At 47.1% G+C, this 25,492-nt stretch overlaps 1 protein-coding gene across 1 annotated transcript in view; it reads left to right on the top strand.

Moving 5' to 3' along the window:
- Positions 1–25,492, top strand: part of LOC143981733 (interferon-induced GTP-binding protein Mx2-like) — an 87,128-nt gene that overhangs the window by 41,351 nt on the left and 20,285 nt on the right. Inside the window, exons 9-12 of the mRNA XM_077479783.1 lie at positions 819–897; positions 4,614–4,736; positions 7,554–7,695; positions 13,633–13,791. Coding sequence (XP_077335909.1) covers positions 819–897; positions 4,614–4,736; positions 7,554–7,695; positions 13,633–13,791 — 503 coding nt within the window. The remainder of the gene's footprint in view (positions 1–818; positions 898–4,613; positions 4,737–7,553; positions 7,696–13,632; positions 13,792–25,492) is intronic.

Here is a 25,492-nt window from a genome sequence, read left to right as displayed (position 1 = left end):
TGCCTACTCCCAAACTGTCATTTGAAGTAAAACACACAGCCAAGTATTATTCTACACAATGTTTTTTATTGTGCATTAAAAAAAGAAAACAAATAAAATTAGACATGTATGTGCCAATAGAACTTAACCTAAAAGTGCATTCTATGCATCCAAAAATTATAGAAAATATAACAAATCAAATCATTATTATTCAACCAAAAAATAAAATAAAAGCCTCATGCATGTGTCCTGCTCCTTAATATAGGGGGTCAACAATGGCAATAGTTGGTGAAAGCAGGGGTCCATCATCCAGAGATAATTCTGAAAATCATCCAGATTATTCTCCTGGAGCTTCCGCAGCAAAGGCATATGACATAATTGGTCACGATTATTAAAGCAACCGATTTTTGGTCCAGAAATCCTCCTCCTATTCCTGGACTGGACTTGGGTCAAAGCAATAACTCCAAGGCTAATAATAAATAACATGTTATCTCCTCCGATTCCGCAACATGTCTGGTTGACGAACGGCCGTTCAGAAACATACTGAAAAGCACGAACTGATAAGCGCTAAATGAAAAGCACTAAATGAAAAGCGCTAAATGAAAAGTTGGAAATGAAAAGCGTGAAATGAAAAGCGCGAATCAACACTCACCAAACTTCTACTAACACGAAATTAGCAGAAGGAGCCCAAAAAGTCAGAGGTTTTGTCTGCGGAAAATCCGATCGTGTGTACGAGGTTTTAGAAATAAGAAAATTTTATACAATTCACACTTGGATGAACGAAAGACTACAAAGCTCCCCAAAGGAATTAATGCCATATTTTGTTTTTATTTTTTCAGTGTTCTGTTAAATGAAGGCTATGCTACAATCCCATCACTTGCAGAAAAACTGACCATTGAACTTGTTGATCATATCAGTGTAAGTAATTTACAAACCATCATTTCAGCTGTGGCTGTATCAGTGAAAAGGAATGGGGTTACTGAATGAGAATACTGATGAGAATACTAAATGAGAATACTGAAGGTGAAAGTACCCCCCCCCCCCCTTTCTGAATCACCTCTTGTCTCAGCCCCCCACCCATGTCCAAGCTCCATCCCTAGGTTCCACCCCCTACCCGCATCTCCCAGTGCTACCCTTTTTACAGAACCAGGTATCATTTTGTGGTGCTAAGTAATTTTGTATGGAATTTGTTAATGAGAACAAGAAAACCAGTAAAATAAATCCCCTGCAGCCAGCAATAATAGACCTCCCCAGCAACAATAGATCCCCTCAACAACAACAATAGACCCCCTCTTTCCCCAGCAACAAAATACAAACTCCAGTAATAATAGATCTACCACAGCAACATTAGACCCCCCACCAGCAACAATAGATCTCCCAGCATCAATAGCATTTCCCACAGCCAGCAACAATAGCCCCCTCCCTCAACAGTAGATCCTTCCCAGCATCATAGGCCCCCCACCCTACAGAAACAAACCCTCCCAGGAACTTGAAGTGCTGGCTCTCGAGTGGATTACCTCTCCTGACGGGAACCCACCCCTGTCACCTAATGGGAGTACACCTGTCTCCTGGATGGGGCGCACGCCTGTCTCCTGGATGGGGCGCACACCTGTCTCCTGGATGGGGTGCACACCTGTCTCCTGGATGGGGCGCACACCTGTCTCCTGGATGGGGCGCACACCTGTCTCCTGGATGGGGCGCACACCTGTCTCCTGGATGGGGCACACACCTGTCCCCTGGATGGAGCGCACGTCTGTCTCCTGGATGGAGCGCACGTCTGTCTCCTGGATGGAGCGCACGTCTGTCTCCTGGATGGAGCGCACTTCTGTCTCCTGGATGGGGCGCACGTCTGTCTCCTGGATGGGGCACACGTCTGTCTCCTGGATGGGGCGCACGCCTGTCTCCTGGATGGAGCGCACGCCTGTCTCCTGGATGGAGCGCACGCCTGTCTCCTGGATGGAGCGCACGCCTGTCTCCTGGATGGAGCGCACGCCTGTCTCCTGGATGGAGCGCACGCCTGTCTCCTGGATGGAGCGCACGCCCGTCTCCTGGATGGAGCGCACGTCTGTCTCCTGGATGGGGCGCACGCCTGTTTCCTGGATGGAGAACACGCCTGTCTCCTGGATGGAGAACACGCCTGTCTCCTGGATGGAGAACACGCCTGTCTCCTGGATGGAGAACACGCCTGTCTCCTGGATGGGGCGCACACGCGTGTCTCCTGGATGGGGCGCACACGCGTGTCTCCTGGATGGGGCGCACACGTGTGTCTCCTGGATGGGGCGCACACGTGTGTCTCCTGGATGGGGCGCACACCTGTCTCCTGTATGGGGCGCACACCTGAATGGGGCACACGTCTGTCTCCTGGATGGGGCACACGCCTGTCTCCTGGATGGAGCGCACGCCTGTCTCCTGGATGGAGCGCACGCCTGCCTCCTGGATGGAGCGCACGCCTGTCTCCTGGATGGAGCGCACGCCTGTCTCCTGGATGGAGCGCACGCCTGTCTCCTGGATGGGGCGCACGCCTGTTTCCTGGATGGAGAACACGCCTGTCTCCTGGATGGAGAACACGCCTGTCTCCTGGATGGAGAACACGCCTGTCTCCTGGATGGAGAACACGCCTGTCTCCTGGATGGAGAACACGCCTGTCTCCTGGATGGGGCGCACACGTGTGTCTCCTGGATGGGGCGCACACGTGTGTGTCCTGGATGGGGCGCACACGTGTGTCTCCTGGATGGGGCGCACACGTGTGTCTCCTGGATGGGGCGCACACGTGTGTCTCCTGGATGGAGCACACCTGTCTCTAAGCTCTATCTGTAAATATAAATATAGCGCTCGCAAACACAATAAGTGAATGAACAACAATAAAAATATGTAAACCACACAAAGTCCAGAAAAGTGACTGCAAGTGATCCAATCCTGAAGTGAAGAAAGACAACAAAATTCTCCAGAGATATTCAGATGTCCCCACTCACCAGATTGCGACGACCCCCAGATTTTCCAGAATCACTGTGGTGCCGGAATTGATGCCCGGAATGCAATTTCCGGAATCACTGATGTCACTTCCAGTCACGTGGAACGCATGCCAGTAATGGCGTTTTTATACTCACAGCTCCATGTTTGAGGCTTGTTTTGATCGTACTTGTTGTAAGTACCCACTCCCTTGTACAATAAACCTTTTTTAAATGGTACCTCACAATTAGTTCTATCCTTTTTACTTCTGGGTACCTGTTTGCTGAGAACTTCATAAACAAATTCTGGATCTGATGATTTGACACCACATCCACTATCCCTGAATACCATTACAAAGCTTAAAGTGACCCACCAGACTGAAAAGCTGGGGGTTGTCACAATCTGGTGAGTGGGGACACATGAGGGGGTGCTGTACACCTGAATATCTCTGAAGCATTTTGTTGTCTTTCTTCACTTCAGGATTGGATCACTTGCAGTCACTTTTCTGGACTTTGGTTTACTTATTTTTATTGTTGTTCATTCACTTATTGTGTTTGAGAGTGCTATATTTATATTTACATGTTTTTCAAGTGTCTAGCACAGGGGTAGGGAACCTTTTTGGTCGAGAGAGCCATGAACGCCACATATTTTAAAATGTAATTCCGTGAGAGCCATACAATATGTTTAAAACAAATTATTTATTTTTTTAATCGATTAATTCGACTAATTTCAATTATAACTGTAATATCCACATCATCTACCCCACTGTAATATCCACATCTCCCCTACGATTGTTTGCTTGCTTACCACTACACAGGCAGGCAGATCCACGAGCAGTTGAGGCGGGTGATGATGATGTCAGCGCGCCGCTCACCTAGGCCGCCGCCGGGTGTACCAAGATGGCCACAGCTCCGGAGCTAGGCCGAAGCTGCGGCCTTTCCTATGGGCTCAATCCACGGATCGGCACACCACGCAATCCACGGGTTGAGAGGTGAGAGCCAGATGCAGCCATCAAAAGAGCCGCATCTGGCTCGAGAGCTATAGGTTCCCTACCCCTGGTCTAGCACTTTGTGTATAGCAGCTGCTTTTTTATTCATTTATAATTTTTTCACTTTTTGTTTGTACCACTAGCGTGAGCTGATATATTTAGAATATATTTCTAAGCTCTATCTGTCTCTGGTAAAAATGTATTTTGGGTACAGTGTTGTATGACCGCGCAATTGTCATTCAAAGTGAGACAGCACTGAAAGCTGAAAATTGGCCTGGGCAGGAACTGAAAGTGCCCGGTAGGCAAGTGGTTAAAAGATTTTTTTTTATATACTTACCTAAAAAAAAAAAAGTTACAAAGCATCAGTCTTGCAGTCCATAGCAGAGCTCAGAATGGTAAATGGGGAAACAGCACAAAAAGCCAATCAGCTTTGCAGTAGTGTAAGGAGCATCCTGAAAGCAGGAGAGAGCAAGAGCTCATCAATCTGCTGCTTCTCCTTTCACTGTCCAGGCATAGGATGGATCTCCTGGATGGCACCAAATACAAATCCTTTGGCTGGTAAAATAGTTTCCTTATGTGCTTTTCATCTGTGCCTTGACCTGTTTGCCTGGAGTTCAATTAGGTTATGCACTAGGCTTCTGATCTAAACATAATTTTCTGTTTTGTAACTATATTTTTTATTTTTTTTTACTTTTAGAGAAGTTTACCCACTTTGGAGAATCAGATCAAAGAGAAACGCAAGGAGGCAATAGAAAGGCTGAGAATGATTGGCACAGGGGTCCCAGAGTCTGAAATGGAAAAAGTTACCTGTCTCATTAATGTAAGTGCAGGTTCACAGGTCCATAAATCCCCGACCACAAGGTGCCTGTTCAGATATTCAATTTCGCTACAGAGTGATACATCCATGGTTAAAATTTGCCAAACCTCCTCCTACAAGCCTGTGCTTTCCTGTTGGCCAGAAAATGATCTGGTAACCTTAATGCCAATGCTGAATTTGTATTTACTTTAATCTAACACATACTGTATGAACTTTTGCAGCAACACGTGAAATCCAATAAAGGGCATCAGCTTGGCAAAGATATAAAACAGACTGTCATTCATATTATAGAGAAAGAAAACACTGGAAGCTATGCCAAAACAAAGGACTAGTGATCAGGTTAATCTGGAGGCTCCGTGCAGCAAATCTTTCATTATTAACTTACCCATGCCTTGTTTTGTGCTCTGTCTAGGTATGGATGTGGCCATCTTGGTAGAGGCAGTGCTTTGCTTTCTCATATCAGAGCCAGACCTGGCATTGACCACATGAGTGATTCCCACTGCTATCACAATATTTCTGCCCTTTGCTCCCAGCACTTTGTACCGTGACCATCACTCATTTCCACCACCACAGCATCTCTTTTATTTCTAACTACTAGAGGCTTGGGGAAGTGGGCCTTTTTTCACAAACAGTCTTTATTATGGTCTCAGAAACCTACTTGCAGATGCTTGACCTACTCTTCCTGACACCAGCTGCCATTCTCCTTTCATGTAGCATCCTACTGTAGCTTCCTTACTTAGGTTGAGCGATAGTCTTTAGTTTGGCAACTAGGAGTCTCCAAGTAGTGGAGTTGTGAGGAGTGAGGTTGATCAGCAGTAGGGAGCAGAGAGAGTACAAGTGTTCTTGACTAAACCCCTCATGGGTATTGAAGGTTCAGACAACAAATATTGGGTAGTATACCAAACACTTTTCTCGTCTGGGGAATGCCAGAATTCTCCTTCCCCCTAAGTGGACCAGACCAGGATACCTGGAGGGCTATTTAATAGAGACTGTGCATAGTGGGCAGAGAATGGGATGCTGTGAAACTGAGTAGTTTGCTGTGTGTTCAAAAAAGTTGGCTTATGCAAGCTCATATTCAGTAATGTAGGAAGAAAAACAATGAGTCAGTCTCTTCCTTGACAGTTAAAATGAGTGGCCCATACCTGGGGACTCTTTAGTGAAATATGGCTCACATGGAGATCGTGGTGCTCTGGTGGGTTAGATTGGCCAGCGTTTTGGTGGAGGCGGGTCTCTTGTTTGCACCAAAAATCCAGTAGCTTGGCAGCCTTGAGGCTAAGTAGTTGGCATGAACATGTAAGACCGGGCTGGCAACCCCAGGAGATGGGATGCAGTTAACAATGTAAATCTTGTAGACTAGGGGTTTCCTGATGGGCTCTTAGGCCATAACTAGTGAGCCAACGCTTGGGGGTTAGGCCTCCGATGTCCTTAGCAGAATAGCTCCTGATGTAGACTCCTAGTATAGGATCTTGCTTTTCAGCCGCTGATAAGCAGTTAGCAAATGTGAAAAAAAACTTTTGTACCCACCCAAAGGAACTGCTAGGGTTCATGTAGATATTCGTCTACTATATTAATAATGAACTACAGATAGAAGCTCTTCATGCAGAACAAGAACCAAAAGCTCCCACTGAAAAAACTTCACAATACGGCATCACAGAGCCAGGTGGAAAGGAAAAGCAAGAATTGGTGATTTGCTCATAGAAGATGTGTCCATAGAGTTCCATGTAGCAGAAATCTCCAAGCAGGCTAGATGAAGCTCCTGATTATCAGTAAACAGGGTAGAGTACTAGAGGTGGACTCTCATGTGGAATATGAAAGATACTAGCAGCCATTGTCATCACCCTTGTCAGAAAAACAGTTTAGGTAGGCAAATGAAGTACACTAACTATCTAATACTAATCTAGCTGTAAAAAACGGATTTCTTAGTTGTGCGAATAGATGGATATTAGGAATTATGCTTCCAGTCAAGCCTGTAAGCAGGCAACTCAATCACCGTATCTTGAAGTCCATGGTCTGTGCAAGTCTATTTAATCACCTCTATCTCCTCTCTGCTCAAAACATCTGGTTGATAGAATATGCTATATGGACAACATTTTTGAACACCTAACTATCACACCTACCACTCTGGCCAAAAGTAAGTGAAATTCCCTTCCAAATTGAACTCTAAGAAAGGGGCACTGTTAATGCTTCAGCATACAAATTACATTGTAGACAACTGTACTTCCAACCTTGTGGGAACAGTTTGGGGAAGGCCCTTTTCTTTTCCAGCATAATGGTGTCCCTGTGTACAAAGCCAACTCCATAATGAGCTTAATGAATACGTTTAGTGTGGAGAAACCTGAGTGGCCTGCACAGAGTCATGACCTCAAGCCTACCGCACACCTTAGGGATGAATTGGAACACCAATTATGAGCCAGGTCTTCTTGTTTACCTTAGGACTTTTCCTTAAAAATTTTGAATGAGAAAAATTCCCGGAGGCAGACTTTGAAATATTGTGGAAAGCCCCCCCCCCTCTGGAGAGTACAAGCTGTTATAGCCACAATGAGAGGCCAACTCTGTGTTAATGCCGATGGTTTTGGAATGGGATGTCCAACAATCTAATACAGGTGTAATAGTCAGGTGTCCACAAACATTTGGCTATATAGTTGGGAAGCTTACCTTTCTTTTTTTAAATGGTGAAAGTGAAGGGCGGCCTCAGTTTATACTTGACATGAGGGTCCTGTGACTTGTTAGCTCCACTTCTGCTCTCCTGTATATATTATATTAGAACATCTGCAAAGTCAATGCCATTTGATATGTTTCTATCTATCCTTTTTCTAACAGAAAATTAATCACTTTGGAGAGGAACTTAAAAAATCCGTTCATGGGGAGGATGAGGTCAGCAAAGGAAATTTAAAGCTTTTCACCAGCATGCGAAGGCTCTTTAATACCTGGGAAAGAAGTCTCAAAGACTCAGCTGAACTATGTAAGCGCACAAAAACAACATTATTTAAAGAAAAAAATGTTTTTCATTTGTTATTGTTTGCCTGAAAATAATTTTTGATAGCATTTATGCTTATAGGATTATACATTACAGATTTGTGTGTCAAATTGGCATTCTAGCAGGACATTTGCTGCAAGACACTAATTTAGAGCCACCTACCTGTATATTATTAAAGCATATTCTATAATAATATATAGTATGATATATAAAATGGTATAAAAGCAACAAAACTGTTGGAACAGAGTGTAGGTTCCTTGTGGTGCCGGTGTTGGCCTTCCAACTGATTCCTGTAGAACCCCTTGGATCCTTATCCAGGGCTGTTCCTCCAATTCTTAAAAAAAAACAAAAAACTCCACTTTGTTAAAAACTTCAGCTTTTTGGCCACACCCCTTCATCTGCCACCCTCTGCCTCTCAAAGCCCCCTCCTTCTCCAGCATGTATTATTAACCTCCTCACGTCTGCGCTATAGCCGAATGACGGCTACAGTGCGGACCTACATTGCCGGGACGCCATCATATGACGTCCTCCAGTGCAAGAGCTGCGTGCGTGCCCCCTGAATCAATGAGACTCGGCTGATCAGAGTAAGGGGCTGGAGGAAGAGCCACAGACACCTCATCTGTAAACAACCAGTACCGCCTGCCAGTGCCCACCAGTGCATATCAGAGCCACCAATCAGTGCCCACCAGTGCCACCGCCACCTATCAATGCCCATCAGTGCCTCATCATCAGTGTCACCTACCAGTGCCCATTGCTACCACCCATAAAAAACCCAGCAGTGATTAAATGCCACCAAAAGAAAGCTCTATTTGTGGAGAAAAAAATGATAACAATTAAATTTGGATACAGTGTTGCATGACCACTCAATTGTCATTTAAAGTGTGACAGCGCTGAAAATTGGTCTGGGCAGGTAGGGGGTTTAAGTGCCCGGTAAGCATGGGCGTCCGCAGGTAGGGGCAAGGGGGGTCAAGTGCCCCCCCCTGGAATCAGGGATCAGATCTTAAATTCAACATAGTTCCATCGCTATTGGAGTGCGGGCAGCCCCCACCCATGTGCAACCCACCAGTGGGGTGACACCATCAAGGTTTTTTCAAGCCCCCCTATCAGTGTAGTGTGACTGCGGGCTCTTTACCCTGCTCAGTCCAGCAGAGAACTCGACGACGCTGTGACAGGAGAAAGGCGAGCTGCGGGATATCAGAGGTTTCCCCTGGTCGCCCCCCCTTTCTCCTGTCTGGGAGAAGAGATGATGGCTCTCACCAGATTCCCCTGCCAGCTTCCTGCCTGTGACGTTCCTTCCCTGTTGGCCATAACTGAGGGCCAATCAGAGGCGACTAGGAGAGGAGAGCATCATGGGACATGTAATCCCAAAGATTGGCGGCCCCATTTTCCACGGGGAGGAGGCTACAGCTCGATCAAGAGAGAGATTTAGAGACTGCAACTGGAAAAAAGCTGAGGGAGAGAGTGCTACAGGAAAAAGGACGAGGAGTGTGCTGGGCAAAAGCCAGAGACAGAGCCACGCTGCCCAGCGCCACCAGAGCGAGAGCTACACTGCCCCGTGCGAACAGAGAGCACCATGCTGTCCAGCGCCACCAGAGAGAGCCACGCTGCCCAGCACCGCCAGAAAGAGAAAGATTGGGCCACTGCCAGGGTACAGACATGCTAGACTACTGGCCAGAGTCGCCCCCGGAGAACCCAGAGTGAGCGATCGTCCAGCCAGAGGGATCACTGCTGTAGTTTGGCTGGGTCTGGTAAGAGGTTCTGTTGGCTATTATGCATTACTTATCCTAGGGATTGTACTACGTCAGCAACCTCTGACCACGATAATGTGATAATGACATTGTCGAAAATGGGTGACCCTAAAATTATGCCCCCCCCTGAAAAAAGTTCTGCGGACGCCCATGCCGGTAAGGAAGTGGTTAAAAAAATGCTTTTGCTGCTGCAGTATTTTAGCTTGTCCAATAACATCACCAGTAAGGATGAGCACAGGCGTGTTTGCGACCGCACGTGCAGAGCGCTTATCACAAGCAGTGAGTCATTTTCCCGATCCGCGGATGTAGAGATTGGGAAATGTCCCACTGCCTGGGATTAGCGCTGTGCAGTGCCGACATCCTGGAAGGCTCTGCATGTGTGGTTGCAAACCAGCCTGAGCTCATCCTTAATCACCAGTACTTCCTCCTTCTCAGTGTCTCTCTCTCTCAACCTGTGTCTGAATCCTCTGAGGTCACCAGTTCTAGGCGCCCTCAGAAAGTCCCAACCTGTTAAAACTTTTGTTACTGAAGGCTGTATTGTATGGTCACTGGTGTAATCAGGACAAATTGGTTACCCCTCCTAAGCATTTTGCTTAGCAGTAGCCTGTTGAGGAGGAGTTTCTTTAGAAAATGGGCCATTCCAGTTGTGGATCCAACCATTGTTTGGCCATAGCAGGGGATGGCTTGGTGGATCCTGTTTGATCAGTTCAACTCAAACTACACATTTCCACTTCTGAGACCCCTTCCTCATCTGTTTCACAGAATCAAAATGGAGGTCTTTTCGATGCTACTCGTGGCACCGAACAGGCTCAGGTGAGTGTGGTACTCAGATCTCATCAGACTCGGCAAACTGTACATGGGATCTTTTGTTCCAAAGATCAACTTACCACTGTGCTTCACGGTCACTCATTTTATCTGATTGGATGTTGAAACTGAGGTCCCACAAGATAGGAGACTATCTAGCATCTCACTTGCAAAGAGTACTTTGTATGGTGCTAGGCAAGGAATTTATGGTTGAATATCATTTTTAATCAGAAACCACATAATATATAACAAAGGCACAATAGACATAAGGTGAAAAAGAAATGCACAATTCCCCACTTATAAGAAGGGGAGAAAAACATCAGGCCAGGCAAAGTCCCAAAAGAAAATACAATGTGTGACAACGAAAGCTAGAGTATAAACGACATAGCATAATTCTCATGAGACTCAAACATGAAGCTTCAGGTGAACTATACTTCTAGAAGAATCCAGTAAAATGCAGGAATGATACGTAAAATCAGACTGCCTACCCCTTTGCATGGAGAGGCTCAGTAAGGACGGGTCACTCAAATGCCTCTTGTACTTTAAACATGTACCTAATGAATTATGGATAAAAAAAAAGGAAGAAGGGAAACATAGGAAATAGAGGAGAAAGGTAGGCTAGGAACCTACATCCCAAAAATGAAATTCCTTGACTAGGAACATGCAAAGTCTGCTCTGGATCAACCTTTGGCTTTTAGTACCACCAGATCTCTGCCCTTCCAATTCACAGACCGCTTGCATCTCCTTTAGTGAAAGCATTCATCCAGGGTGTCACTCGCATAGATCCACCTATACACAGGGCTGTTTTTAAGGCAGGGCAAAAGGGGCAGCTGCCCTGGGCCCTGTCATTGTTGTGGGGCCCAAAGCAGCTGCTTTATACTTGCCAACTATCCTGGTTTAAATTCCCTCGCCCCTTGAGGTTTTAGTCCTGTCCTGTGTCCCAGATGACTCACATGGAGACCCTGTGTTTACATGTAAATTACCAGCATTCATATGTAAGTAGAGGCGGCCGGCGGCACTGATATGTATATCATGCCCCCCTGAGGTCATATCCACAGTAATCTCTAGCACAACCAATCAACAAGCAGAATTCATGTGCTGTAACCTCTAGCAACTAACCAGTGAGCTGTAATGTGTTCTGTAACCTCTAGCAACCAGTCAGTGAGCGGTAATGATACACTGAGACCTCTGGCAACCAATCGCAATAGCTGCCTGATCTGATTCAGTAAATTGATTTCAAGTCTAGCTGCTTTTTATTGTATGTCTCAGAGCAGGTGGAGAGCGAAACTGCATGGGGAGAGGGCCCCCAAGAAAAATTTTGCCCAGGGTCCAATCAATATTAAAGATGGCCCTGCCTATACATAGAATCTCAACTTGGCTCTGTTGGCTCTCTTCAAAAGCCACTTTGAATCTATAGGAGAGATTCCTCTGTCTACTCTCACTCACAAGCTAGCTTTCCTTGTTGCCATCACATCTGCGAGGTGAGTGTCTGAGCTAGTGGCCTAATCATGTAAGAACTTTTTCTGGTCCTACACATGCCAGAGAAAAGGTCTTCAAGTCTTAGGCCTCCTTTCTATATAAAGTGGATCCTTCCTTTCTTCTTCATCAGGGCATCATCCTTCCATTTCTCTACCCTGCACTGGTTCATCGCTGATATCGGGGATATCAGTCTATTGTTTGTATGTGCTGTGAGCTGTTCGAGTTTATTTCTTGGTTATGGCTTTTTTCCAATGGAATGACTCCCTTTTGGTCATTTATGAAGGTCCCTGTAAGAGGCAGTATGCCTCTCCTTTCCCTATTGCTAGGTGGCTTAGATCAGTGGTTCTCAACCCTGTCCTCGCGTATCCCCAACAGGCCATGTTTGCAGGTTTTTCTTTATCTTGCACAGGTGCTTTAAATCAGAGTCAAAGGCTTGGTATTTTATCAGGAAGTCAAGGCCTGTGTTCATCCTAGGGGCTTCACAGGGACAACGGGATAGGTCTAAGCCCTTGTACACACGGTCGGAGATTCCGACGGAATGCGTCCTATCGGGCCGTTTTGTCGGATAATCCGACTGTGTGTCGTCTCCATCGGACTGTTTCCGTCGGAATATCCGACGGATCAAGTTTTCCAACTTGTCCGTAAAATTTTCCGACAACATGATCCGATCGGACATACTCCGATCATGCTCAGATCAAATTCCTAGACCAAAGCTATTGGCTACTAGCCTGAATGTAGTCCCGTCGTAACGAAATAACTTCATCATGTTATGTACAATTGGATTTTCCAACAACTTTGTCCGACCGTGTGTATGCAACAGTTTCGGACAAAATCCGTCAGACAAAATCCAACGGATTTGGTTGTCAGAATGTCTGACCGTGTGTACAAGGGCTTAAAGTGGTTCTAAAGGCTGAAGGTTTTTTTTTCCTTAATGCATTCTCTATATTAAAGGAGTTGTAAACCCTCAAGGTTTTTCACCCTAATACATTCTATGCTTTAAGGTGAAAAACCTTCTGTGCTGCATCTGCCCCCAGAGCCCCCCCTTTTTCTTACCTGAACCTGATCATCCAGCAACGAGCATGAACCCAGCAACTTCAGTCGCTGTCTTCATTGGATAGATTGATAGCAGCAGGAGCCATTGGCTGTCAATCAAATCCAGTAACACAAGAGCGGGGGGCAGGGCTGAGTCCTGCTGTCTGTGTCTATGGATGCAGCAGCGGGACTCGTGAGCTCGCCCACACAGGTGCCCCCAGGGAAAGCGGCTCTCTGTGGGGGCACCCGATAAAGAGGAGGAGCCAGGAGCGCTGCCGGGGCGCCTCAGAAGAAGAGGATGGGGGCTGCTCTGTCTAAAACCCTTGCACAGAGCAGGCAAGTATGACATGTTTGTTATTTAAAAAAAAAAAAAAAAAAAACTTTACAATCACTTTAGGGTAAAAAAAAACTTCTGAGTACAGCACCCCCCACTCCTTATACTTACCTGAGCCCGATTTTGATCCAGCGATGTGCACAAGAGCAACGTCTCTCTCTGCTCTCTCCCTCCTAATAGGCTCAGAGACAGCAGCAGGGAGTGGGGCCAAGCCACACTCTGTATGTCAATGGACACACAGAGCGTGGCCGCAGGAGTGTCACCATAGCAAGCAGCTTGCTATGGTGGGCACTCAGCAGAGTGGGTCCCAAGAAGACCATTGCACAGAGCAGATAAGTATGACATGTTTGTTATTTAAAAAAAAAAAATATATATATATACAATCATTTGACAACGTGGTTACCTTTGTAATATTTTACTGCACATGATACATATTATTTACATTAATAAGATTCTAAAATCTTGTTCAATGATTTTTAATTGAGTTTAAGAGAAGAAAAATCTGCAACTGTTTTTCATTTTCAGATGCTGAGGACCTGAGAGATGACATAAAGGTCTATGAGGAGCAGCACCGAGGCCGAGAGATGACAGGCTTTGTAAATTTCAGAACATTTGAAAATATTGCCAAGAAGCAAATCCAGACATACGAAGAGCCAGCGATTATGAAGCTGAATGAAGTAACTGGTAAGAACACAGTCCTGTTTACTGATGGGAAAGAGACCTTTGATCTCACAATAAATGTGTTACTTGGTGAAGTAGGAAATTAAAGAGGAAGTAAACCCTGATGGGTTTACTTCCTCTTTCATTCCCTGCAAACGCAAAGCATAATGGACTACTATGCATCGCATAGTAGTCCATTATGTGTCACTTACCTGACACAGGAGCCAGCGAAGTCACCGCTGTCCCCTGTAGTCCGGCGCATCCATCTTCTCGGTGGGTCTCGCCGCTCCGCTGCTGTCATTTGGCAAAGCCGCGATGACGTCACTCCCGCGCATGCGCACGGGAGCCGACACTCGCGCCATATCGCCGTTGACCGCGGGGTGCTCAGTGCGCCTGCGTGCCGCTGTCTACGGCGCATGCGCCATAGACAGTGGTGCCTGTCTTTCGGCACATATCTCCTAAACCGTGTACTGTAGGTTTAGGAGATATTCCTTGGACCTACAGGTAAGCCTTAATCTAGGCTTACCTGTAGGTCAAAGTTGGTTGTAAGGGTTTACAACCACTTTAATCGCTTTTCTCAAAAACCTTTCCTTCAAAGGGCCATTTCACACTAGTGATCCTGTTGTTGATGCATTCTCCTTATAGAGGGAAAACAAGAAAATACTCTTCTGTTTCCATGTGTTGCTTTCTTGCTAGCTGGATGAGCGAGAAGTCAGTCCCTTTCTGGGAAGTGCATCCGGAATGTATCCACGGCGCTCCACTTTTTTCACATTTTGTTATATTACAGCCTTATTCCAAAATGGAATAAATTCATTATTTTCCTCAAAATTCTACAAACAATACCTCATGATGACAACGTGAAAGAAGTTTGTTCCCCATGTACATAATTATTCACAGCCTTTGCCATGACTCTCAGAATTTATCTCGGGTGCATCCTGTTTCCACTGATCATCCTTGAGATGTTTCTACAACTTGATTGGAGTCCACCTGTGGTAAATTTAGTTGATTAGACATGATTTAGAAAGGTACAAACCGATTTACATAAGGTCCCACAGTTAACAGCCCATGTCAGAGCACAAACCAAGCCATAAAATCTAAGCCCTTGTACACACGGTTGGACATTCCGACAACCAAATCCGTTGGATATTGTCCGGCGGATTTTGTCCAAAACTGTTGCATACACACAGTCGGACAAAGTTGTCAGAAAATCCGATCATACTTAACGCGATGACGTTATTTCGTTAGGACGGGACTACGTTCAGGCTAGTAGCCAATAGCTTTGGTCTAGGAATTTGATCTGAGCATGAGTGGCACTTTGTCCAATTGGAATTCTCTACACATGATTGGACAAAGTCCGATCGGATCATGTTGTCGGAAAATTTTATAGCCCAGCTAGAAAACTTGGTCCGTCGGATACTCCGACGGAAACAGTCTGAAGGAGCCCACACACTGTCGGATTAGCCAACAACACGGTCCTATCGGACATTGTCCATCGAAATGTCCAACCGTGTGTACAAGGGCTAAGGATTCATCTGTAGACCTCCGAGACAGAATTGTATTGAGGCAAAGATCTGGGGAAGGGTAAAGAAACATTTCTGCTGCATTGAAGGTCCCAATGAGCACAGTGGCCTCCATCATCCATAAATGGAAGAAGTTTGGAAACATTAGGACTCTTCCTATAGCTAGCCGCCTGGCGAAACTGAGGGAGTAAGGAAGGTGACCAAAAACCCGATGGTCACTCTGACAGAGCTCCAGCATTTCTCTGTGGAGAGAGGAGAACATTCCAGAAGAACAACCATCTCTGCAGCACTCCACCAATCCGGCTTGTATGGTAGAGTGGCCAGATGGAAGCCACTCCTTAGTAAAAGGCACATGACAGTCCATCTGGAGTTTTCAAAAAAGCACCTAAAGCACTCAGACCATGAGAAACAAAAGTTCTGGTCTGATGAAACAGATTGAACTATTTGGCCTGCATGACGGGCATCATGTCTGGAGGAAACCAGGCGCCGCTCATCACCTGGCCAATACCATCCCTAAAGTGAAACATGATGGTGGCAGCATCATGCTTTGGGGATGTTTTTCAGTGACTAGTCAGGATCAAGGGAAAGATGAATGTAGCAATATACAGAGACCTCATTGATGAAAACTTCCTCCAGAGCGCTCTGGACCTCATTCTGGGGTGAAGGTTCATCTTTCAACAGGACAACAACCCTAAGCACACAGCCAAGATAACAAAGGAGTGGCTACGGGACAACTCTGTAAATGTCCTTGGGTGGCTCAGCCAGAGCTCAGACTTGAACCCGATTGAACATCTCTAGAGAGAGCTGAAAATGGCTGGGCACCGATGCGCCCCATCCAACCTGATGGAGCTTGAGAGGTCCTGAAAAGAATAGGTGTGCCAAGCTTGTAGCATCATAGTCAAGACCTGAGGTTGTAACTGGTGCCAAAGGTGCTTCAACAAAGTATTGAGCAAAGGCTGTGAATACTTATGTATGTGGGATGTTTTTATTTTTAATAAATTTGCAAAGATAACAAACTTCTTTCACGTTGTCATTATAGGGTATTGTTTGTAGAATTTTGAGGAAAATAATGAATTTAGTCCATTTTGGATTAAGGCTGTAACATAACAAAATGTGGAAATAGTGAAGCGCTGTGAATACTTTCTGGATGCACTGTACATTCTTACAGCATTTCCGTCAACAAGGAGCAATGGCTCACTCATCTAGCCAGCAAAGGATTAACCCATGGAGGTAGGTGAGAATATTTTCTCCAATTTTTAGGGATCCTATTGCTGGGAGTCCTAGTGGCCATAATGCGGTATTTTTAAGCAAAATGCTGTATTATGGCCACTAGATAGAGCTGATGCTCATAGAAATACACATATTAGACACATTACAGGGATTATTTGTAATGGATGTACAAAAGCTGATGCATTCACACAGTGATATATATATATATATATATATGTTTTTTAATTAATAAATCCTTTAACCACTTGACCTTGGCAGATTTACCTCCCTTCATGACCAACCCATTTTTTTTGCGATACGGCACAGCGTTGTTTTAACTGACAATTGCGCAGTTGTACGACACTGTACCCAAATAAAATTGATGTCCTTTTTTCCCACAAGTAGAGCTTTCTTTTGGTTGTATTTAACAACCTCTGCATTTTTTATTTTTTGCACTATAAACAAAAAAAGACTGACAATTTTGGAGAAAAAAAACAATATTTTTTACTTTCTGCTATAAAACATATCCAATAAAATGTCTTCATCAATTCAGGTCAATATATATTCTGCTACATATTTTTGGTAAAAAAATCCCAATAAGTGTATATTGATTGGTGTACGCAAACATTATAGCGCCTACCAACTATGGGATATATTTATGGAATTTTTACTTAATTTTATACTAGTAATAGTGGCGATCAGCGACTTATAGTGGGACTCCAATATTGTGGCGGTTAATCGGACATGAACTGACACGTTTGACACTTTGTAGGAACCAGAGCCCTCTTCCGCCGCCGATCACTTTAAGGCCGGGTTCACACTGCTGCGGGGGGAGATCCGGATGTGATTCGCACCGCACTGCAGTGCAAATCACATCCGATCTCCGTAGCGATGCGAGTTCAGCCATACAGATAGTATGGCTGAATTCGCATCGCTCCCGCAGCAAACTCGCACGGGTCCCTTTTTTTGGTCCGCAACAGAATCGGATCGCATGGGTGTTCACACCATGCGATCCGATTCCTGTGCGAGTCTGCAGATCGCACTGCGATATGCGGACGGATCTGGGGGTGTCATTAACATTTCATTGACACTCCCAGCCGTTCGCATAGGGCAGTGTGAACTGCCGGCGGGAGTCATGCGATGCGGGAAAACGCCGCGGATTCGCGGCGTTCCCGCATCGCTGTGGTGTGAACCCAGCCTTATCGGCGGTGGAAGAGGACCCCCCTCCCGGCACACTCTCCGGTGCCCTCCGTCACTTACCAGAGCCGCCAGTAGCGGCGGAGGCGATCGGATCCTTTCTTTAGCCTGACATGGAGACGAGTGAGGAGAAGATGGCCCCCACTTCTCTCCATATCACTGCAGGGCGGAAGCGACATATTTTTTAAAATGACAACATTTTGTTTTTTTTATTGCATTTTAGTGTAAATATGAGATCTGAGGTCTTTTTGACCCCCAGATCTCATATTTAGGTCCTGTCATTCTTTTTTTTCTATTACAAGGGATGTTTTTTTTTCAAAAAACAACAAGTTTATTGGTGGACAAAATCAGCAAGTCATACAGCATACAAAACATTTTGAGAATAACATGGTTTTCAGAATACACAGACAGATGTCATACAGAGCAACGATAAACATTACAGCTACGGCGGTCAAACTCACTTCAGAATCACCCCAACTACCCACCCACCACCCACCGGCCAGTTCCGCCAATAGACTGGGAACTTAGAGCACATATAATTGCTAGATTGCAATTGTAAACAAGGTGCCTACCGTACACCCTTAATCAGGCTCCACACATGTGTCTGGATTGGCAAGCCACCTATCCCATATCTTATTATATTTATTGGGACAGCCCCTATGCACATATATAACCTTCTTCAAAGGCAGTGACAGATTCACCTCAAGTATCCACGCTCTAACTGTAAGTGGTACTGTGCGCAACCACAGCTTAGCGATCAGCTTTCTAGCACTGAACAGAGTCTCGTGTAGAAAGGCAGCATGACAGCGGTTGGTCTGAGCGTCAGGAAGAAGGCCTAGTAGGCAAAGTTTGGGATCAGCCTGTATCGGATAACCCATGTGGTCGTGTAGAAAGCGGATGACATGCAACCAAAAGGCTTGAACGTCCGGGCAGGCCCATAGTAAATGATAAAATGTGCACGGGTGAACCCCACAACGCGGACACCCTGGGTCATATGCCGTGCGAAACTTGCTCAGTCTTAGCGGAGTGAGGTAGGCCCTGTGCACAATGTAAAGTTGGGTTAGCCGGTCAGACAGCCTGGGGGAAACCAGTCCAACATTGGTGAGGATGTCCTCCCAGTCTTCAGTGTCTAATGGGCCCACATCCTCCTCCCACCTATGTTTAGCTACCTCCGCAATCCCAGTCACCGTGCGCGATCTAAGTAAGGTGTATATATGTGAAATAAGCTTGGCGGGGTCCTCCCCAACTACAACCCCCACCAGAGGCATTTCTTGAGTACTAGGGAACCCGTCCACAAACTGGGCTCGGAGGGCGTGCGAGAGTTGTGCATAACAAAAAGCCATGTGCGAGGGGAGTCTGAATTCCGCTTGTAATACTGGAAAACTGCGGACTCCCAGCGGGGAGACCACCTGATGTAAATATAGCACCCCCCTAGAGGCCCATTGCCGTACTCCTGGTAACGATCTGAGCTCCCCCAACTGGGGGTTATGCCACAGTGGCGTATGTGAATGCATCCCGTCAGCCCCAACCATCTCCTGAGCAACATTCCAGACGCGCCGGTGCTGATCCAGCAGAGGTGTGCCGCCCTTCCCCCTCCCACCCCGCGCACGACCACGAAACAGAACCTGTAGGGGAGCATGTGTAGGGTCAAGAACTTTTCCACATATCAGCGCATGATACCGGGGGCCATCCGACTTGTGCAGGTGGTGGAAATGGGACAGCTGGGCCGCAATATAATACGAACGCAGGTCAGGAAGCGCCGCCCCCCCTAAGTCCGTGGGATTTTTAAGTATGTTCCACGCCAGTTTATGGCGACCTGAACCCCATACGAAAGTGTTAAGGATGGTGTCTATTGTTTTGAAGATTTTAAGGGGTATAAAAGTGGGCGAATGCCACATTTTATATAGGACCTTGGGTAAGACGATCATTTTTATAAGGTTAATTCTGCCCATTACCCTCAAAGGTAATCTGGCCCATATTTGCGTCTTTGCCTTGATGTATGGGATTAGCGGTAAGATATTATGGTTCAAATAATCAAGAGGGTCCCTAGTAATCTGGACTCCCAAATATTGGATGGACGATACACGACGGAGAGGGAGGGAGGCCGCGTCGCAGGCGGGGGGAAACATGTCTATGGGTAGGATCTGGGATTTTGACCAATTAACCCGTAGGCCGGAGTGAACCCCAAAGTCCTCAATAATCTGCAGGGCAGCCCGCAGCGACGCCCCCTCATCAGCCAAATAAAGGAGCATGTCGTCCGCGTACAAGCTTACCTTCTCGGTAATGGGACCCGACCGAAGCCCCTGGACATGATCACTAGCGCGGAGAGAGGCCGCGAGCGGCTCCACCGCCAAAGCATAAAGGAGTGGAGACAGTGGGCAGCCCTGCCTAGTCCCCCGGCCCAAGACCAAGGACTCCGACATCTGCCCGTTCACCGCCACCCTGGCCTCCGGGGAGGAGTATAGCACCCTAACCCACTGAATAAAGTTAGGGCCAAACCCAAACCGGCCAAGGCATTCCCACAAATATTCCCACTCCACTGAATCGAATGCCTTGGCCGCATCCAATGCCACCACGACCCGGGCACCTGTCCCCTCATGACATGCCTGGAGATTCATGTGTAATCTGCGGACATTCATGGCCGTGTTTTTACCCGGCATAAACCCGGTCTGGTCCGGATGAATCAGAGAGAGGATATGCGGGTTCAGCCGGGACGCCAAAATTTTTGCCATGATCTTGGTGTCAACCTGGAGCAGGGAAATTGGCCTGTAAGAATCAGGAAGGGCGGGATCCTTCCCCTGCTTCGGAAGAACCACAATCGTCGCCTGTCGAAGGGATTCGGGAAGGGATCCGGTTTCAAATAAAAAATTGTATAGACGAAGAAGTTCAGGGGCGAGCACCTCTATATATGCCACATAAAAGTCCAGCGGTAGACCATCCTGCCCAGGGGCCTTAGAGGCCGCCAGAGACATAATCGCAGCCTCCACCTCCTCCTTAGTAAAGGGGAGTTCCAACTCAGCGGTCTGAGCCGCAGACAGTTGCGCAAATGGGACAGTCTGCAAAAAGGCCTGGGTCTCCTGCGCCGTGGCCGACGTTCTGGACGTATATAGGTCTGCATAGTACCGGCGAAACAGGTCCGCCACCGCCAGTGGGTCAGACGTCAGGGCAGCATTGCGGTCCAGGAGCGAGACCACCACCGGAGGCCTGGCATCTTGATGGGCCAAGTAGGCCAACAGTTTCCCAGCTCTTTCGCCCTGTTCGAAAATGCGCTGTCTCGAGAAAAAATGTTTACGCCGAGCCCGCTCAAAGTGTAGTTGCTCCACCACGCGCGTTTGAAGTTTAAGTGCCGAGGCGTTGGCGTGGGTGGGAATAGACACAAACGCATCAGTCGTCGATTCTAGCTGTGCTAGCGCCTGTCGCAAGGTCTCCTGGGATGCCCGCTTTAGTCTATTTATCCGGCTAGTTAAAACCGCACGAGCATGCAGCTTGAACGCCTCCCACACTGTCCCCACCGCGGCTGTGCCCCTATTAATCTCAAAAAAATACCGCCACTCCCCCGCCAGGCCCTCACCCTCCTCCCCCAACGCCGTCAGCCAAAAGGGGTTGAGGCGCCAGGAACGGGGTCCCACCTGAGGGGCCAGGCATATAGTTGCCCAGCAGGGGGCATGGTCCGAAAGAGATCTAGCATGGTATCCCGCGTCCTCCACCCGTGAGAGAAGGACATCAGACACCAGGATATAATCAATCCGAGACATAGTGGTGTGCGAGGCTGAGAAACAGGAATATGCAGTGGCTTCAGGGTTCCTATGCCGCCATACCTCAGTCAAGGAGAACTCATCAAGAGTGCGGGACAATCTAGTTTCCGTCGGAGTGGTCGGGTCCATGTCGCTACGTAACCTATCCCTACGGGGATTTAGAGTCATATTGAAGTCCCCGAGCCAAATGGCCGGGGTTCCCGGGTATTGGGCCATGTATAGCAATCCCTCATTGACCAGGCATGCAGAGTACGGGGGCGGTATATATAGGGCAATAATCAGACACGGTTTGCCATAGATATTACAGTGCATAAAAATATAGCGACCCAGTGGATCTGTCCGCAGGGAGATCAGACCAAAGTGCAACGTCTTAGCCACAAGGATCGAGACACCCCGAGAGTAGGGAGAATGAGTCGCGTGATACGACCAGCCAACCCAGGGCCGCCGAAGCGCGAGCCGAAGCTGGCCGGTCACATGCGTCTCAGTCAGCACGATGACGTCAGCCCTGTATGCCTTCAGGCAACCAAAAACAGCAGTACGCTTAAGTTTGTCTCTGATCCCGCGGACATTCCACGTCAAGAATTTAACAGCCGACATTTACCCACGTAATTACAGCCATGGACCAGAGCATACAATTTGACCACCATAACAAGCCCTCCCCCCCTCCCCTTGTATGACATTGCAGAAAAAATATAGAAAAACAAAAGACATATAAGCAATCCCAGGCTACAGGGATAACCACTTGTACCACCAAAAACACAACCTTGAACAGAACTACAACCAAATTCCCCCCCTCCCACCCCCACCCAGCCCTCAGCCTCCCCAACATAGCCGGAGCATTTATCCCCAACCTAATAGATCCCCGACCCCCTGACATGTGCCCAGGGGCCGCCGATCAGCCGCCACCGGTCAGCCCGCACAGTCCCCTGCACACACGGCCCAGGCGGTATCCACCCTAACAGAGGACGACCACTCGCTGAGGCGGCGACTGTGGCTATACTAGAAGCCCATAGGAGCAATAGAGCCGACCACCCCCGCCCCCAGCCCATTAAAAAAAAAATGTAGAAATAAGGATACCAACAAAAGGAAAAGAATACAAAGCAGCATAAATGAGTCCAGAGTCATTGTGCGCTGTCCGGGAACCATACAAACCGCCATCCCAAAAATGTATCATAGCAGTTAGTACCAGCAACAACAGAGCAATAGTAAAATAAGAAAAGAGAACAGAGGATCAAGGCATACTTCCTAACCCCCCCCCCTCCTCCCCCAGCCAGAAAAAGCAAAGTCACCTCACTTCTTGCAATAGTCCTGGTGCCTCACGAAAAGATGGAGCCGTCAGTAGTCCACATGGCGTCACATAACAGGTAGCAGGAGGCGTGAGGCCCATAGGCACCAATGGCGAGAGAAGAAATAAAAAAAAATAGATAGATGCAAAAAGGGGAAAAACAGAAGAACTTGTGGGCTAAATAAACAAGCAGAGAAGGAGCAGCCGTGGGTGCAATAAACCCGCACTAGTGCAGGCGACAACATCAAGTGGCAGTACGGAGAATCCCGGAGGAGAAAAAACAGTCAAAAGGTAGGCTCACCTCCCCAATACACCGAACAGGCCTCCGCTACTCAGGCCGGGCGGTTCCTAGCAGCCTCCCGTCTGTCCAGCCAGTCCGCCGCCTGCGCAGCATCATCGAAAAAATGTGCACGATCCTCCCCAACAATACGAAGCCTTGCAGGGTACATCATCGCATACTTCAGATGATGGGTCCTCAGCCGACGCTTCACCTCCACAAAACGAGCCCTCTGCTTCTGCACCTCCGCCGAAAAATCCGGGAAGACCATCAGTCGGCCAGCCTGAAAGGGTATATTACCCTTCTCCCTGCTCAAACGTAGGATAGCATCACGGTCTCGAAAATTCAGCAGCTTGGCTATGAATGTGCGGGGAGGCGCACCATCCGGAGGCCTCTTGGCCGGCATGCGATGCGCCCTCTCCACTACAAATGACGTGGAGAAGGCCTCCCTTCCATACGTTGAAATCAGGAGGTTCTCTAGGAAAGAGGGGGGATCCGAGCCCTCCGCGCCCTCCGGAAGGCCCACGAAGCGGAGATTCGATCGGCGGACCCTGTTCTCCAGATCGTCATGCTTCATGGCGAGGAGCTGCAATTGGCGCTGTACCTCCGCGTGGGAATGTTGGAGTGGATGCAGCGCATCCTCTGCTGTGCTAATCCGGTCCTCCGCTTCCTTAACACGGTCCCTTAACTTAGTCATGTCCTGCCGGATCAGGGATATGTCCACCCGAATTTCCTCGATCTTGGAGGTTAGGGATGTTTGGCATGCGGAAATAGCATCAAGCACCTTGGCGGTGTCACTTGCAGGCTGCTGGTCCGCACGCTGTGTGGAAGCGCCATCTTGGACCCCCTCCCTGTCTGCTCTCCGGAATTTCTCGAGGGAAGAAGCAGCTGAATTACTGCCCTTCTTCGGCGGAGACATCACAAGGGCTCCGGGCAGTGCGTCCACGAGTCTTCCGGGTATACACTAACGGTTCCCAGTCGGGTGCAGAGAACAGGATGTCTGGGCAGGATAGGCCGGGAGCGGAGCTCAGCTCACTTGCGACCTACACCATCGCCGTCCAGGCCACGCCCCCTACAAGGGATGTTTACATAGGAATAAAAGTGACACTTTTTTTTTTTAAATGACAGTGTAAAAATAAAAAATGAAAAGTAAAAAAATAATAAATAAGACATTTTTTATTTTTTTTAAATGCGCCCCATCCCGCTGAGCTCGTGTGCAGAAGTGAATGCATACGTGAGTAGCACCTGCATATGAAAACGGTGTTCAAACCACACGTGAGGTATTGCCGCGATCGGTAGAGCGAGAGCAATAATTCTAGCCCTAGACCTGCTCTGTAACTCAAAGCATGCAACCTGTAGAATTTTTTAAATGTCGCCTATGGAGATTTTTAAGGGTAAAAGTTTGTCGCCATTCCACGAGCGGGCGGAATTTTGAAGCGTGACATGTTGGGTATCAATTTACTCGGCATAACATTATCTTTCACAATTTAAAAAAAAATTAGGCTAACTTTACTGTTTTCTTATTTTTTAATTCAAAAAAGTGTATTTTTTCCCAAAAAGTGCACTTGTAAGACCGCTGCGCAAATACGGTGTGACACAAAGTATTGCCACTACCGCCATTTTATTCTCTAGGGTCTTAGGAAAAAAATTATAATGTTTGGGGGTTCTAAATAATTTTCTTGCAAAAAAAAGTTTTTAACTGTAAACAACAAATCTCATAAAGAGGCTCGGTCCTTAACCAGTTCCCAACCAGCGCACGATGATGTACGTCGGCAGAATGGCATGGGCAGCGTCCCGGTCGGAACCCCTGTGAGCTCAGTCACGGGTCCTGTGGACTCGATTGCCACAGGGATACCCGCGATCGTCTCACGGGGAGATGCCGATGTAAACAGCATCTCCCTGTTCTGCCTAGCAACAAGTGACACTGATCTCTGCTCCATGTGATTGAAACAGAGATCAGTGTTCACTAACACAAAGCCCAGCCCCCCCACAGTTAGTAACACGCCCCTAGGACACACTTAACCCCTACACTGCCTCCTAGTGGTTAACTCCTTCACTGCCAGTGTCATTTACACAGGAATCAGTGCATTTGTATAGCACTGATTGCTGTATAAATGACAATGGTCCCAAAAATGTGTCAAAAATGTCCGATGTGTCGGCCATAATGTCATAGTCACAATAAAAATCGCTGATCGCCGCCATTTCTAGTAAAAAAAAAATTATTAATAAAAATGCCATAAAACTATCCCCTATTTTGTAAACGCCATAAACTTTGCGCAAACCAATCAATAATTGCTTATTGCGATTTTTTTACCAAAAATATGTAGAAGAATACGTTTTTTTTGAGTGGAAACAATAAAGGCATTACTTATTTTACCTGATCCGGAGTGCGGCTATCCAGAGTTTTTCTGTTCCTCTACATTTTGTAGAAGAATACGTATCGGCCTATACTGAGGAAAATATATTATTTTTTGATAGTTTT

The sequence above is a fragment of the Lithobates pipiens genome, unplaced genomic scaffold (genome assembly GCF_037356315.1).
Source record: "Lithobates pipiens isolate NorthernLeopardFrog02 unplaced genomic scaffold, aLitPip1_a1.2 Scaffold_16, whole genome shotgun sequence".
Classification (NCBI taxonomy): Eukaryota; Metazoa; Chordata; class Amphibia; order Anura; family Ranidae; genus Lithobates; species Lithobates pipiens.
The sequence above is the reverse complement of the archived record's forward strand: the minus strand, read 5'-3'. Positions and strand labels throughout refer to the sequence as shown.